This window comes from Sus scrofa, chromosome 2 (genome assembly GCF_000003025.6).
Source record: "Sus scrofa isolate TJ Tabasco breed Duroc chromosome 2, Sscrofa11.1, whole genome shotgun sequence".
Taxonomy (NCBI): domain Eukaryota; kingdom Metazoa; phylum Chordata; class Mammalia; order Artiodactyla; family Suidae; genus Sus; species Sus scrofa.
In genome coordinates, this window is record NC_010444.4 from 116,136,844 (window position 1) to 116,154,269 (window position 17,426).

The following is a 17,426-nucleotide window of genomic DNA, read 5'->3' on the forward strand; positions in this document are numbered from 1 at the left end:
AGTTCTGTTTGCAGTAAAACAGGGGGAGAAGGGCTTTGGATAAGCAATTAACAAAATTTGCCGTATACAATCACCACTTTTACATTATCCACATTTTTTTCTTTCAAAGAGAAGTCAATGTGGAATTTTCCTCAAATAGAGATGAGTCCTGGCCATTAGCTTTTCAGAAAGAAAGTATCCATAATTGGTTGGATTATCTGCATGTGATGAAAACCTTGTTATGTTCAGTCTAATCGATGTCACTATTACTTTTCTGAGTAATTTTTCATCTACCACAACTCTTTAGCTATTGAGGGATTTCCTTTCCATACACACAGGCTTTAATCTGGTCCTATTCTGTCTCAGACCCCTAACTGAAGTTCTTTTTCAAGGAGAAAGGGGCTTTTGTTTCTCTACTAACCACAGTGCTTTCAAATGGTTTCGGAAGTTTTGCATGTTTGCTTCTGTTTTTTTAATTTAATTCTGTTGACATTCAGAAATTGGGATGGTTTGGCAAAATTAGGAAGTGTTTATAAGGAAAGTATTTTTCAGCCATCAAAAGGAAAAATATAAAAACCTAAAAGGAGCTTTGAAGAAATAAGGTAACTGATCAAAACAACCAGAGAGTGACAAATGACTCCCTTTTACTAGAATAAGGAACCCTTATTAACCATAATCCAACATCTTGCTATTATAGAGAATGCTGTTGTAGCCATGGTTATAGTTATTTCCCAGAAAGATGAAAATAAAGAATTCATGGGTTTTTTTTTTTATGTCTTTTCCCAGATAAAACTTAAAGAGATATTCGAAACCCCTACAGAAATCAGTCTGGTCCTAGAACTCGTCACAGGAGGAGAGCTGTTTGACAGGTAAGTGGGTCCTGGAAATCCAACCACAGAAAGGTTTTACTTCCAGTTAACAACAACAACAAAAAAAAAAATGGAAAATTTCTCCTAAATTTTTTCATAATTACTTGTTATGGCAGTCGATAACTTCTACTAAAATAGATCTTAGAAAGAGTAAAGAATGGAAGGAGAGTGATATTTAAAAAGATGTAGGTAGATGAGAATTTGATATGTTTAGTGAGTAAAAAGAGAAACATTATACTATTTGCTTTTTGCAAACATTTACTTCCTCAATAAGAAGCTGAATTTCTAAAGTCATAATCTAAACTAAAAAAGATTTATGGTAATGTTTTGTGAGAAAATATTTGATGAAAATTGTGGAAAGTTAAACATGTACTGTAATAGTATTCTTTATTATGTTCCAAAAACTCATAAAGATCTATTCTCTCCAAATGATTATTTGTAGGCCTACTTTCTCTATTAGGATGTGTAAAGAGTTCCAAGTTGCAGAGAAAAAAAAGTGTTCTGTTATATCCAATTATAGCCAGTTTTAATTGTCTGTTCATATGTTCATCACTTAAGTCAAGGGTTTGAGGATGGCAGGGAGTATGCCTGGAAATCTGGTAGAAGATAGGCAAACTGTTTGTACAAGAGAAACATGCTTTAAGTCTCCGTAGCTTTCCCACCTTTCTCATCTTCTCAGAATTCCCTGTTCACCCTGATGGGCTCCTGGGAGCTCTTTGCTGTGCTCATCAGGGTAATCAAACAAGAATGGAATTGGAAAACAAAGAGACTGAATAGGTATATGTTGGAGATAATAAACTGTACACTGATATAAAGGTCTTATTGGTTGAAGAATGGGTTAAGGAGTTCCTGTTGTGCCTCAGTGGAAATGAATCTGACTGGTATCCATGAGGATACAGGTGTGATCCCTTGCCTACTCAGTGGGTTAAGGCGCCAGTGTTGCCATCGCAGATGTGGCTCCAATCTGGTGTTGCTCTGGCTGTGGCGTAGGCCAGCAGCTGCAGGTCTGATTTGACCCCTAGAGACAAGTAGGCTGCAGACAGAAAGAAAAGAGATTGAAGGAACCACTGCTAAAGCCTGAATGCCTGGAGCACAGTAAATTCTCAATAAATACTTGCTGCATGAATGAGTGAGTGAGCCACTGCTACAGTGAATGGACTCTGAAGAGAAAACTACCTTAAGGGGTAAGGTTTAGAATGTGTTGGAAGAAGAGCATGCCACCCCTCCCTCCCCACCAACTCCACCCAGTTATATTTGCTGCCTCTTCAAGAGCCTCCAAAAGTATTCATATTGGTTTTCAAAAGTTTTGTCTGTTTTTAATGTTACCCAGTATGGATTTGGATATTCAGATAGGAAGGAGCAAAATGGCCTTGACTGGAGCTACATATGTATCTTTAACAGATATATAATTTTGTTCATATATATGTTGAAATTTCCTCAGAACAAGTTATGTGAATTATCAGATTTTATAAATTGTAGCATTTAAACTATATTCACTCTTTACAAATAAATGTATCACCTAAGGGAAGGAGCCTAGACATACACTTCTAGAGGCATTTGGTTCATAGTCAGTTGGACTCATGGTTCTAAATCCTGACTTAAGGAGTAAATAATTCCACAGAGTGGTTTGCTTAACTTCTCTGAACCTCAGAATAAATCCAAAGCTGTGATATGTGGCTAAGGAAGCTTAGACACTCCAATCCACTATAAGAGCCTTGTCCTAAAACCATCATGTTCCCATATGCTTAGTCAAGGCTCCTCTGGACCAGCTTATTTGAATGTTACCTAAATTTGCCAATAATGGCTCCTTTTTCAACACCTCTTTAGCTGTCTCATTCATGGACATACTCCTTCTGTAGGTACATTAATAGAGTCAAATTATAGTTAGATCCTGCTGGCTTTGGAGCCATGAGGTATCCCTAAGGAAGACTTAGATATTTCTCTGCTAATTATGGTCTACCAGAGAGAAATCTCCTGTTCTTTGCAGATAATTGCAGAATAGAAATTCTACAGTTATCATCTACCAATAGAACTTACTATTTATAGCTTCTTACCTCTATTATTTGAATCTGTTGCATTTGAATAATGAGTCTTTTTCCTTCCCTTCTCCTTAGCCTTTCTTTCACGAAAAAATTCTTGTTCTCTCATCTTATAATCTAGCTGATTTTGATGGTATAGAGTTAATTCAGCTATAGATAAAAATGAAAAACTAGATGCTGTTGATAAATTTCATTTAATGATAAATGGATGAAATATTCAGATTTAACAGGGGACAGCCAAAGGATGGCAGACAGCCAGTAAAGCACTCAACCACTCTGTAAACTCTTGGTGGTCTTAGACGATAGACTTTTTCCCCTGAGTGTTGCTGTCCACCTATCTGTTGCCATATGTAAGATGAATTTGATTTCTCCATTAAGTTACTTAATTCTATAGTTATCTCTAAGGCTGTATCAAACTGAAAATATATCCTGAATTATTATCCATGTGTTGCTTTCTTTCTTGAGAGCTAAAAATCATATTATGGTCTCTTTCCTGTACTTAGGTCAACAACCAAATTTATTTAATTGTGATGATAGAAATTTATTCCTAGTCTAATGATGACTCTAATAGTATCTAATTAATGAACTAATGGAGCAACTAATAGAGAGATAATTATATTAGTCCATTATAGTCAAAATAGTTGTATTTTATTAGCAGAAGATATGTTCCACAGTGATCCTAAAAATTTAAACATAGTAAATCCAAGTGGAATCTGCTGTTTCATGTAGAATATGAATAATACATTGAATAGGGTAACTGATTACAATTTTTGGAATAAAATAAGTGATATTTTATGTCCAACAAAATCCCCCCCCTCCAAAGTCTCTACAAAATTATATCATGTAAAAAGAAAGCTCCAGAGGTTTTCTGTTTCATCTTTCTCAGTCTAGTCACAACTCTTATCAATTTATTGAACTTTTTAGGTGGACAAGGTATGAGGTTATTTGCTTAATAATAAATATTCAAGTTTTTTTCTGGAAAATGATTGTATTTTAAGGCAACTATTAGCAATATCCTTCTGGTCTTCTAATTAAAATTTTTTAAAGTTTTTTTTTTCTGATTTTTGTCTAACTCCTGTATCAGAGTATCTTGTAAATTTTTTAATTGTCTTGTTTTGGTTTGTTTTCTGTTTTCTTCTTGTATTTCTGCTTGCTGGATTATTCAAATGCCAAACATTATGTATAGAAGATTTTAGACTTTGGGGCTTTAAATGTTGTTGCCTTCCAAAAGAGCAGATTTTATTTTGCTCCAGCAGGCAGTTAAGGTAAGGAGCAGATCACTTTAATCTAATTAGGCATTGGACTGATTCAAAGCTGGGCTTCCTGAGGGTGAATCTATTTCTTGTCAACTCTTACTCATAGGGTTTTGCTCTTTAAGGGGCCCAAGTTAAGCCATGGGATTTTGCCAAGGCTCTCCTTCCTTGACAGACCCTAAATGCCAACTTCTGTTCTGTCCACCCCGGATGATGGCCTGTCAGCTGCTAATTTCGAATCAGTAAATGCCTTTAAAGGGAAGGCATAGGCATCAGATGTCAGGTTTGCTTTTCAGGTTTTTCTTCTCTTCTAGGACTTGGCTCCTAAAGGCTTCACTTCTTTGTAACTCTCTGATGTCTTCAAATGTACTTTAAAATATATTTTATTTAGCATGTTTTTATTGTTCTTATCTGTAGGCTTGTCTACCCACTATTACTGAGAGAAAAATTCAGTACATATGGTTTTATAAGTTTTCATAGATACTACTGAGTTTTCCTCTTTCATGTCAACACTTTGGGGCAGCAGGATGAAAAGCATTGTCCCCATTACACAGATGTGGAAACTGAGAATGAGTCAATGTAAATGATTTTCCCCACATAGACAACCCAACTGTCTTCTGGCCCAACTCTTCCTCCTCATATGGCCTCACTGTCTTTCTTATTAAATGCAGTTAGCCCTTTTCAAGTCATTTCAAAAGAATAAACTATTATTTACTTTGTTTAAGGAGAATCCCTGATACATTGATTGGTCCTATGCAAAGCTATATATGTATCTAACCTGCTCAATCACCCTTCAAGTGTTTTTTGAAGTATTATTATCTACACTTTTCCAAGATCACAAACTCTAACAATTAGTAAGTCATAAAGTCAGGCTTGAAACTCGTGTCTGTCTGACTATACATTTTTTTTATTTTTCCAAAACTGAAAATACTCTCTTTTAAACTATAATAAATTATCAGTATGCAGGGGAAGTAGTGGTTATGTTTAGGGGTTATGCACTGAGCCCATTAGTTTACTTGACAAAGTCCTAGTATACTAGCCTTAATAGTCATTTGTACTTCAACATTCCTAGATCTCTTACTCTTGGTGAAAGTAAGGAATTTTCAGGACATTGTCATATTTAGAATTAGAACTTAGGGCTTTTCTCCAGTTTCCACGGAGTTGTGTCATGATTAGTGTTCCGGTTAACCAAACCCAGAACACATCTGTATTTGCAAAGACTATAGTGTCAAAAAATAGTCATTAATATAATGTCTAAAGTGAAGATCTATAAAATCCTATTCTCTGGAAGGATAATTAGTCACTGCAATGAGGGTCATTTTTGAGTGCCTTTTGGGGTCCTGGCAGTGGCAGGGCATTTTATTAAACATGATCTCATTTAATTCTCATAGCAGCATGTACACAAGGTCGGTCTGGATATATGCATTCCAGATTTTCCACCCACGTTATTCTCTTTCACCACCATGTTAACCAGAGTTCAGTGTCTTTACCCTCAAGGAGCTCATGGTCTAGAAAAAGGAAAGTAAAACTTTATTATGGACCCAAATATACTTTTAATACTACCATTACCTCAAAAAAATTATATTAGAGCTAATAGAGATAATCGTAATATCACAAGATAAAAAATAAAGGGGGACAGGGACTAAAAAAAATAAAGAATAATCAGTAGTACACAAAAAAACATATCATAATCTACTTTGCATTTGCTGGAGGTTGGTCACAAATTTACCTGGAAGGATTCATGTGGGGAAGATAAATGCTATAATTAGGGCATAAACACAGTACATTGGTCACAAATTAAGGAGGTCTTTTGAGTCAGAAATGACTTCACAGAGCTAATAGACCCTTTTGAGCTGAATCTTAGATGGGAAATAGGAAATTGGCAGGTGAAGAGTTGAGGGAAGGGCAAAGTGCCATCCAAGGCAGAGCACACTGGCAGGGGTTAGATAGGATGATCTTGGTGACCGTCTTAGAAGCTGTTCTAGAGAGGAAGCAAGCAGGTGCTGGCTACTTGTCAGATGAATGAATGAATAAACTCTGTGCTCTTGGGCAATGCGTATATCATTTTGGGGCCAGGCTTTTCCTTTATAGTATGAGAGAAATGGACTAGGAATCCCTTAGGCCCATTTCCAGGTGTCCAATTTCATTTGGCCTCCCCTTTCTCCTACACTGTCAACTCCTTGGCCAACACCCACATTGATCTACAATTCCCTCACTCTGTCCCTAGCTTTCAAATTTCATAGGTGCTAGTAATATACCCTTTGAAATGTGTTTTTTTTTTTTTTTTTTTTTTTTTTAGCGTATAAACTTAATACTCTTCCGGAGAGTTCTTAGAGAAAGCATCAATACAGATAAAGATGCCATCAAGGATATGAGAGAAAAATAGTGAATCTTGTAAAGGAGTGGTGGATTTACACAGGGTACAGAAGAGGTCGTTTACATATAATTTTGTGTGTACCAGCATAATGATGTACTAGCAGCCCTTAAGACTTACTTCCTGAAACTCTTATTATTTGGGGCTTTTACCATATGCTATATGTTACTCAATCTCACCAGACCACTGTCTTTCTCACATAAACCTACAGTCATCTGATAACATCTTCATTTAAGAAAAAGCTGCCATTGGTAGGATGAGCAGTAGGGCTCCTAATCTTTGTGCCAGGAAGTCTGAGGGCCTCGGGATATGATCAATTAGAGCTTTTCAGCTGCATTGCCTGCACTGACTGCTGGGCTGGAGATGAGCTCAATTCAATTTGCAGCAATTAAGGTGACAGAAGCAAATGAACAAAAGTCATATTTCAAAGCAGATCAATGGAAAGAAATAGGCACTGCCTGTGTCTTCTCATCCTACAATTTTAAAATGATGAGAGGAAAAACAGTCCCAACTGGGGAGAAGAAGTGCATGTGGGCCGACACAGCAAAGAGTGGAAGTAAAAGGCACAGTCTTGGAGTAAGAAGGCCTGTGGAGACCAGAGATTCACAGCCTGGGAGCCAAGGGAAACATACCCCATTGTGCTTCCTTCCCAAGTCTCCAGAAGTAGTTAGGCCTTTCAGTGACTGTGAGACCTGTAGGAACTGGGACCCCAGGGCAGCCTTTGGGGCTGGTGCTATGATTAAAATCCTAGGAGAGATTTTATTTTTAGCACAGCTTACAGTGGAACAACAGGAAATTGTGTAGCATAGCTGCAAACTATATGGCCCTAGACTTTCAAAAATGATCTTAAGATACTGGTAGCAATAACTATCTTCCCATTGTTTCACAAAGCATAAAGAAGAAATTACTAACTCTGAAGGTAAATATGGCAATAAGTATGTTTAAATATAACAGATAAAAATATCCACTAAAATTTTCTTCCTATTTTTACATCTATAAAACTCCTACAGTAATTGAATATTTTGTTGCTTCTAAAAATTGAGGTCACTAGTACATTTTGTATAAAACTGTAAACTCTCGACTGTATGTACATTGTTCAATTTCATTGGCATTTTTTAAAATTCCAGCTAAATTTTTTGTAGGAATTGCTCTTTATTGCCTCATGAAATAAATATTTTGCTGAATTGAATCACTTTGATTTTGTTCAAATTATAAAAAAATCCATGTTATTACAATAACATCTAGAAACCATGCAACTCAAGTTTATTCCTCAGAACAGCAGTTTCCACCTGTTGCATTTTGCTTTGAGAATCATGTATATGGCTGTTCTCCCTCTGCATCCATGGCCAATGTGCCTGCCATGAGTGGGCATCACTTCCCAGTCTAGTACTTTTGTTCCCCATGATAAGAAACATAGACAGAGGAGTTGTCCAAGTGACCACAGTCTAAAATTTTTCTTACATCCATTCACTTAGCAACTAGTATTGATTCCACAAACATTTATTGACCACATACTATGAGTGAGGCTCCCCGAGTGATCAAAGCAGCAGTCTAGTGAGAAGGCTAAGAATTTTGCCACAATACCCATCAGAAGACATTGACCAAACACATCTACTATAGTCATGCTACCTAAATGAAGAGGAAAAGCTTGCAGTATTTCACTTTCCTTTTCTTGGTCACCAGTATCTTCACTTACAGTCTGAACTCTAAGTTATAAACCTGCATTTGCAACTTGAGAAATTCCCTGCTATTGCTCTTCCCAGTCAGTCATGGTTGGCCTAGCTGGTAGCTCACATTATAAAGTATTTAAAATTGAATGTCTAAGTCCAGAAACCTCTCCTGTGATACACTGATGAACAAATCAACTGAGAACAAAGTTCCTTTAGCAGAAGGAGCTTGAAAGAGAAGCACTTGAGTTCTGATGGTAGGACCAAGCTATGGTGTGCAGAGTTCATGTGAAATAAGGTAGGGAAGGCACCTGCATTTGTGTTCCTGCCCCACATCTGCTCTAGAGATGTTTCTGACAACAGAGTTAATAAATTTCTTGGATATACAGACCTTATTATAATACATGTTACATATATAATGGTGTTTTTATTAGTAATTCCTCTGGTCTCATCTGGGGCAGTACCCAAATCTTATTCTTTATTAAATCCAGCAAGTTCTTGGCTCACATTAAACAGAAATATTGACTGAATAGCATTACCCCATCCTCACAATCTATTTGGGTCCATAAAATAGAAAACTCTTATATGTGTATAATTGCATACTCCAAAGAAGAAAACCAAAGCAATGGAAGAAAATGTATATGAAACATTCTAATTCAGGAAAAATTTTTTAAAAAGAAAGACGTTAATTTGATATATGTAAAAAGAGCAAGTCCTTTATTTGGAAAAGAAAAGCAAAAGAGAGAGCGGGTGATTGAGAGAGAAGAGTAACAAGTTAAAAGAGAATAAGAGACATCAACGAATCCATTGCATGGATACTGATTCAAACAAACAAATTTTAACATGTCCAAGACAATTAGACATTTGAAACACTGCATATTTTATAATATTAAGGAATTATTGTAATTTATAGATATGATGATGGCATTGGAGTTACGATTTTTAAAAGGTTTTTTTTATCTTTCAGAGATACCTCCTTAAATATCTATGAATGAAATTGTTACTGAACCTAACTTGGGTCCACTTGCTCTCAAGCAGTGGAGCCAATCTGCTAACCCTGGGTTGTGATTAAGGAAATCAGCAGCATTATTGCAGAGCACTAAGCAAAGAGTTCAGGTAGCTAGTATTTAAAAGGCCCGAATTCCCCAAAAACTTTCAGGGAAAAGTCTTTAAAGATAGAGTGAAGGAGAAGGGTTGTGGGGAATGTGATCAGCTCACAGACATTCTTCTGATTGGTTTGAGGTAATCAGGAGTCAACATCATCAACCTTCTGGTTCTAATCAGTCTGGGGTCTACGTGCTTGTGAACAGCATACAGTTAATTTCTTTCACCTGGTGGAGGTTTCAATGTCTGCAAAACAGCTCAAAGGACATGGCTCAGAATATTATCTATGCCCCTTGAGGAGGAACTAAAAGTCCTGACTTTTTTTTTTTTTTTTTTTGCCTTTTCTAGGGCTGCACCCACAGCACACAGAGGTTCCCAGGCTAGGGGTCGAATCGGAGCTGTAGCCACCAGCCTACACCACAGCCACAGCAACTCGGGATCCGAGCCGCGTCTGCGACCTACACCACAGCTCATGGCAACGCCGGGTCTTTAACCCACTGAGCAAGGGTGGGGATCGAACCCACAACCTCATGGTTCCTAGTCGGATTCGTTAACCACTGCGCCAAGATGGGAACTCCATAAAAGTCCTTGACTTTGTGTAATGGCTAAACTGTTATTATTTTGTCTTGCTTAACAGTGTTCCTTTGTTTCTGTGTTCTCTCACTTCTTTGATTAAATTTAATCTTTGAAACTGAGGAAGGCCTAGGAGGCTAAATGTTTTCTATGGAGAAGAAACAGGTGGAGGACACAAGGGTGTCTGTTGTGGGAAGGCCCCATAGGGTCCTGCTTGGTTACAAAATTATATGATGTTAGATATTTGCTTCAAAATAATATAGGAAGAGGAGAAGTTATTAATTGGATAGATCAAACATCACTGGCCAGGAATTAATAATTGCTGAAGAAGTGTGACAATTAAATGGGAGAGTTCATGGTATATTGTCTACTTGGTATACGTTTAAAACAATTTGCAATACAAAGTTTAAAAAGATTTTTTTGTGGGGGTGTTCCTGTTGTGGCCCAGCAGAAACAAATCTGACTAGCATCCATGAGGATGCAGGTACGATCCCTGGCCTCACTCAGTGGATTAAGGATCCAGTGTTGCCTTGAGCTGTGGTGTAGGTCATAGACGCAGCTCGGATCTGGCGTTGCTGTGACTGTGGCATAGGCCACCAGCTACAGCTCCGATTGGACCCCTATCCTGGGAACTTACATGTGCCTCAGATGTGGCCATAAAAGACAAAAAAAGAATTTTTTTTGTCCTCAATAGGATAGATAGTTCAGGCCTAGGCAAAATAAATGTTTTTCATTTTCCTAAATAAAAAATTTCTAGAACGCCAACTTATGGAAATTGTTCCCCTACTATTACGGTGGCTTGTTGCATTTGTTTAAATAAACCTTCTTTAACATTAATTTATTTAACTTTAATATCTACTCAACTGAATGGATATATCTGAGAAGCATTTCATGGTTTCTTTTTAGGATTGTGGAAAAGGGATATTATAGTGAACGAGATGCTGCAGATGCCGTCAAACAAATCCTGGAGGCAGTTGCTGTAAGTATGAAGTGACAGCAATAATGTCATTCTCGATAATCCCTTCCTTTTACAGAATGATCACTTAAGAAGTGTATGTCAATGACAAGCCATAATATTTACAGAAAAATAATATGAAATATTTATTAGAAAATGTTGAATAAATTTATGTTTTCTATTGATTACTCAAACTCTGAAAGATGCAGTCCCCATATGTAATGCCATAAATTTGTAAAAATCATTCAAATTCTATTATTATAAACAGATCAGACTTTGGAGTCTGTAGTTGTTCTTTCCATTTCTTGAGTTTGTCTCTGTATTGTTTTTGTTGTTTGGTTAGGGAAGAGGAAAAAGATTCAGTGAGATAAATATAGACCTTAGAGCGTAGAGATTATTGTTTTTCTTTCAAGGGGAGAAATGAATGAATCCTGAGGAAAAAAAGTCTGACAATTTTATTTTTTTAAAGAGAGAAATACATTAACATTTTAAACTGGAATAAAGTTTTATAAGTTAATGATGGAAACATGTGCACACATCTACCAAAAATATATTACTTTGAAGAAATTGTTTGTATCAAATTAATAAGAAAATATTTGCCTAGATAAAACTGAATGCACTGGTGAAAACCTTCTCGTTTATTTAGTAGTGTCTGTTATGTCCTGGGACACTTCAGTGATTCATCTATTGACTGTAAAGCCAGAACAAATTATTCTTGGGACAAACAGGATAGGGCCCAAAGGGAGCTATTTATCAAGATTAGTTAAAAAGACAAACCTATAAAATATACCCAGAACTATGGTATATTATATTAATCAGAGTCAGTTATGTAACTAAAATCATTATTCAATATCTTGAGAAGCTTAATGACACAAGTACATGTCCTATGAATTTTACCTACAACCAAAACAGGAAGGAGGGAAGGAGGAAGGAGAGGATGAAGGACTGCCAACACCTAACCAGCTTATGTACCAACTGTGGTGGGAGAAAAACCAGTCTCCACAGTCTTTGCACATGGCTGCCAGAAATAAAAAAACTTATGATCCAACCAAATCTGTTATTGAGCTATCAATTGACTTTATAGCCCAGGCTTTCCAAATTATTCTTGCCTATAAAAGTGTCGTAGTCTTTTTGCTGTGGTGGGAGATAAAAAAGTTTGGGGGATAGAGAAAAGCTAGAGAAGATGTCATGGAATTTTACTCTAAATACACAATGCAGTTCCTGATTATATGAATTTTGAATCTAATATTCATCTTCTCACTACCCTAAAATAACCACTCCAGTCCAGATTTTTCATCAGGTACAATGTATCTATCATCCTGGGTTCCTAAACTTGCCAACCTGGGGATGGTTTTTAACTTTTCTGTTACTATCTCTCCTCACATCCACCTTCCCAAATTCAATTCAATCTGCAAGTGTCCATGAACATCATCCTGCCCCTATGTCATGCTATGATTGTTTCTGGCATGATTAGAAATAATAATAATAATAATAAAACAAAAAATCTTTTAGTGGCTTCCAATTCCTATCGCCAAACATGCCCGCAACCTCTTTTGCAATCACTGTTTTCATTTTGTCACTTTTGAGTTCAAGAGTGGCAGTCTTATGCACTTCTTAATACTCATTTTAAAACTTCATGTCTCATTATTATATATCATAGAGTATCTGTTCAGTTAAACCTACTGGTATAGCAGTTAAGAGTACTTTGGGAGCCAAACAGAGCTAGGTTTTGTTTCTAGATGTGCGAGTTTGGGTCTATTTCTAAACACCTCTGAGCCTCAGTTTCTTCATGTAAAAAAGGCAGAACATTCAATGTAGCAGGGTTGTGGAAAAGACTAAGTGAGAGAAGGTATGGAAATCAGAGTACTGTTCAAAAAAGAGGGAAAAGAAAATAAACAACTCCAGAGTCAGTGTATTTATTTAAAGATGTATTACCCGTTATAAATCTATTTATACAGATCTACTCTACAGCTAAGTAGTATAATAAAAAGAAAATGACAATAGTGGCTGCTCAATAAATATTTACTGAATAAATAAATGAAAATTTATCAAAATAGTTATAAATAACACTATTCTATATTTTGTCTTTCTACATGATACCACATTACTAAAACATTATTATTATCATTTTTCTATTCAATTCCTCTGCAACAAAGCTATGTAATTTGCTTCCATTCGTGAGATTCTTTTATGTTCCCTTACTATCGTTTAATTATTTTCCTTTCATTCAAAACTCACTTCCTTCAGTATGTTTTTTCTGGTTGCTTCCATGTACTTAAGTCAGCTCTTGAGTCTTTTGCTTATCACAGTGGGCATCCAATTTGGTAATAGTTCAGGTAGCTGACTGGAAAAATTTATTGTCATTCAGTAAATGAGAAATGGATGTTTTCAGCATCAGAATCTTCCACCTTTTGGAATTACGTCAATTAAGGAATCAAGGGCCGCCAATGGAGATGCTACTGCTGGAGGTGCCCCACAAAGAATTGAGGGACAAGAGTTCTTAGAACTTTATTCCAGGCCTACAAAGATGAATTGATTAGACCACTGCTAGTCCTAAATTTAAAACAAGAACTTTGTTATTTTACCTACTCACAAAGCTCCACAAAGCTCCAGTTGAAGAAGTAGGTTACCATATTCAAGTTAAACGTTCTTTGAAAGAATGTTTTATAAAAAGCAAATTTTCTCTGATTGTTTGAACTAAGGCTTAACTTAAAGAAAAAAAAATAATTTCTCTCAGTGTTTCACAGGTACAAAGCAAACAATTTAAAGCTTGTGAGAAGTAGCTGACATTTATGAAACAGTTTATTTCCAACTACATAGCTATAGGTAGCTATAAAAAATAGGACATTTAGGAGTTCCCGTCGTGGCGCAGTGGTTAACGAATCCGACTAGGAACCATGAGGTTGTGGGTTCGATCCCTGGCCTTGCTCAGTGGGTTAACGATCTGGCGTTGCTGTGAGCTGTGGTATAGGCCAGCGGCTTCAGCTCCAATTAGACCCCTAGCCTGGGAACTTCCATGTGCCGCGGGAGCAGCCCAAGAAATGGCAAAAAGATGGAAAAAAAAAGGACATTTGGGAATTCAAAGTAATCAGTGATATATCTCACATTTCCTCTGGATCCCACACCTCTTTTTTTTTTTTTTTTCGCTTTTTTTAAGGGCCACAGCCATGGCATATGGAAGTTCCCAAGCTAGGGGGTCAAATCGGAGCTATAGCTGCCAGCCTACACCACAGCCACAGCAACGGGAGATCTGAGCTGCATCTGTGACCTGCACCATGCCAGATCTCGGACCCACTGAGCGAGGCCAGGGATCAAACCTGCATCCTCATGGACACTAGTTGGCTTCGTTTCCACTGTGTCACAATGGAAACTCCCACACACACTTTTAAGAATGTATCTAGGCTGGCTTTTGAAAGCACAGAGGTAGAAAACTTTAAAAAGATTAAAAAGTTCTTGGGAAATATGTTGCAGGCATAATTATACCCCTTAGGCAACAAATATTACGATCCTTCCCTTCCTCCCCACTCCATCCCAATTCTTGCCCTAAATATTTCAGAGTATTTGTCTGAGTGTAATCTTGGCTTCTGTGTTTTAGCTTTAAATAGCATTTTTTAAAGCTTTTAAAGTGAATGTGAAAAATGTTTCTGCCTTTGCGTTTGGATTCATTCAGTTACTCTTTAGGTGCAGATCCTTAAGCCTTCCTGAGTAGTCCATCTTCTTGAAATGAATTCTAGGTAGGTCCAAGCTAAATAACCTAGTCATATGGACATTTGGGAAGGGTCATTGCATCATCTGTCATAAAGCATGATGCCACACGTTAAAGCCCTCCTTTTCCATTTACTTATAGAGATGACCAGGAGATAATATTTCACCTTCTCTGGGAGCTCACTGTTACCACCATCTCTTTCCTTGTCACCAGTGATATCTCACTGTTCCTTTATTTTCAGCAAAATCACTCTCCTCTTTTTTCCACCCCTGATGCTGCCTTCCTTCTTTTGCTAGCCACATTTCTCTTGAGCATGTCTTAATTGCAAAGCCATGAACTTGGAGCCTGGAATAACTTGATCTATATAGTATACACTGAATTTATTAAAATAAAAGGAAGAGATTTAAGAAATATTAAATATGTCTGCTATCCCAGCACATAGATTTTTTCATTTGGATTGTTTTAAATATTATAGCGATGGGCGTGAAGAGTTGCAAACAAAAGCATCTAACCCTTTAAAGTTATGGAAGCCAATATGGCATTTGAACATAGAAGAATAACAGGAAATAGACATGATTATAAGGATGCATAGAAAGATGAGACAGTAGAAGCTTGTTTTGGTACGTTTTTAAAAACCTATAATCTCCCCTTAAGAAGAACAGATTCAGCCCATTAGAGAAGCAGTCAGTGAAGAATTGATGACTAGATATTAAATAACTGGGAAAGCAAAAGGGGAACACTAAGCTAAGGTATTACAGAGGTAGCAACTTCAGGGAACGGCCTCCTCTTGGACTGGAGAAACCAAATAAAGAGGTTGAGATGATTAGAATTTAGACATGTAAAGGAGGTGCTCTATAGACCTGCGTGAAGGCTTAATGCTTGGCCTGGCTGGTATCTCACTTCTGAGCTCAGAAGAGTTGCCTCTGAAGCTGGCACACAGACCTTTGAGAATGGTGTTCTAGCCAGATAGTGCTGGTGTCTCTGAAGAGGGACCCTGGGATTGGTTGGTGCTGTGATCACTGGAAAAACTGCAAAATGGAATTAGAGGCTGCTGTCAGAATGATCTGCCATTATTGCAGAGTTAAAAAGTATTGATAGGGTGCATGGGAAGAATAAACAGAAAAACAGTCTCAGAAAGGGAGCAAGTTCATTCATCCTCTTAAAGCCACCCACTGTCTCCCTAATGTCCTCTAGGAGCAGAACCAATCAGGAGGCTAGCAGAAGAAGGGAAAGAATGACTTATAACTCAAGTCCCATCTTCACAAAGTAGACTATCAAAGCGTCGATTTAAAGCTAAAAGACAGGCGTTCCTGTTGTGGCTCAGTGGTAACTGAGTATACAACTGGTATACATGAGAATGCAGGTTCAATCCCTGGCCTCGCTCAGTGGGTTGGAGATCCAGTGTTGTGAGCTGTGGTGTAGGTTGTAGATGCAGCTCAGATCCCTCGATCCTATGGCTATGGTGTAAGCTGACAGCTGTAGCTCTGATTCATTTCCTAGACTGGGAACTTTTTTAGGGTGTGGCTCTAAAAAAACTGAGACAATAGCTTAATGAATGGTACTGGAATTTCTTTGAAAACAAATTCTCATAGTTTTGTTTCTATTCATAGACTCTTTTAAACTCTTCATAGTCTTTACTAATGTGCATGAAATGATTCTAGAAGTCAGTGAAATCAAAACAAGTGCAGCAGAGTTAAAAAAAATACTGTCTACATTTTCTATACTTGATAACATTTATAGGTTTAACAGGAAATATATATGTTATTCAGCTTTGCATTATATGACGTGTTTAAACCTTCTTCTGCCTGACCTCTTATTCCTTGATGTTACCAAATCAGGTCCACTGCTTGCCACTCAAAAATCCATACTTGAAAGATACAGTGTTGATAGAGAGGAAAATTGCTTTTAGTCAGAATACTGACAGTCTGGGGAGATGGTGGACTTTGTGTCCCCTGAAAACCACCTCCAAAGATACTGCTCAGCCATGGATGTTTTTAAAGGGAAAAATGGAAGTAATCTCAGTTAATCATTGAGATAAAGGGTCAGAGTCTAGTCATTCCCTACTGTATGCAGGGTGGTCAACTTGTGATTTTTCTTTAGGTGCTATCTTGTTTACACAATTCTAGAGTTTACTGAAGGGGAAGCTAGGGAAGAGATCTGGTCATCTGTTAATTACCCATTATTCATTTCTACTTCTTGGATCTATGGAAAGAACCAACAATTTAGGCAAGGTATTATGCAATCAAAAGATTTGAAAGATGTGCTAGGGCTGGAGATAAGAAGGACATGGGGCTACCTGGTTTAAGGTTACTAACAAGACAAAGGAGCCTCCGGCAGAGAGCTCTTTCCTGCCAAAAGCTGCTTACGTTGACAGAACCTATCTACTTTTATAAAGACAGAAAAGGTCAGAACTTCTTTTCCCACTGTTGGCTAAAAAATGCACAACCTAAAAATTGAGAATTATGTTTTATTTGGTAGACAAAACTGAGGACTTAAGCCTGAGGGACTGCTCTGAAGAAATAGGGGAGGAACAAGGATATATAGCAGTTTTTCAACAAAGACCAAAGTCAGAAACTTTAAAGGATTACTACTTTAAAGGATTACTGCTAAAGATATCTCAAGTAGTGAATTTAGTACTTTTCTGTGTTTGGGAAGATGCAAGAGTCTGGGATCTCTGAAATCATTCCTTTGATATACACCTTAACTATCTGGTATCCTGCTTTTTTCTCCATCCTGAATCCCATTAGGGTACACAGTTGGGAGTGGCTGCAATTGGCTGAGGGCTTGGCAGGGGGTCTCTTTGTCTCCATCCCAAGTTCCCTTGGGGCTCACCATTGAGCATGCCTTTAGTGGCTTGACAGTTGCAACATCCTTTGTTTACCTTACAGCAGGCAACATTTTTCATTC

At 37.3% G+C, this 17,426-nt stretch overlaps 1 protein-coding gene across 8 annotated transcripts in view; it reads left to right on the top strand.

Annotated features, from left to right (window-relative positions):
* CAMK4 (calcium/calmodulin dependent protein kinase IV) overlaps positions 1 to 17,426 on the top strand; it is a 324,433-nt gene that overhangs the window by 226,441 nt on the left and 80,566 nt on the right. For all 8 annotated transcript variants that reach the window (XM_021084617.1, XM_021084620.1, XM_021084616.1 and 5 more), the window contains 2 exons: positions 766 to 848; positions 10,765 to 10,837. In XM_021084617.1, the coding sequence (XP_020940276.1) occupies positions 766 to 848; positions 10,765 to 10,837 (156 nt within the window). The remainder of the gene's footprint in view (positions 1 to 765; positions 849 to 10,764; positions 10,838 to 17,426) is intronic.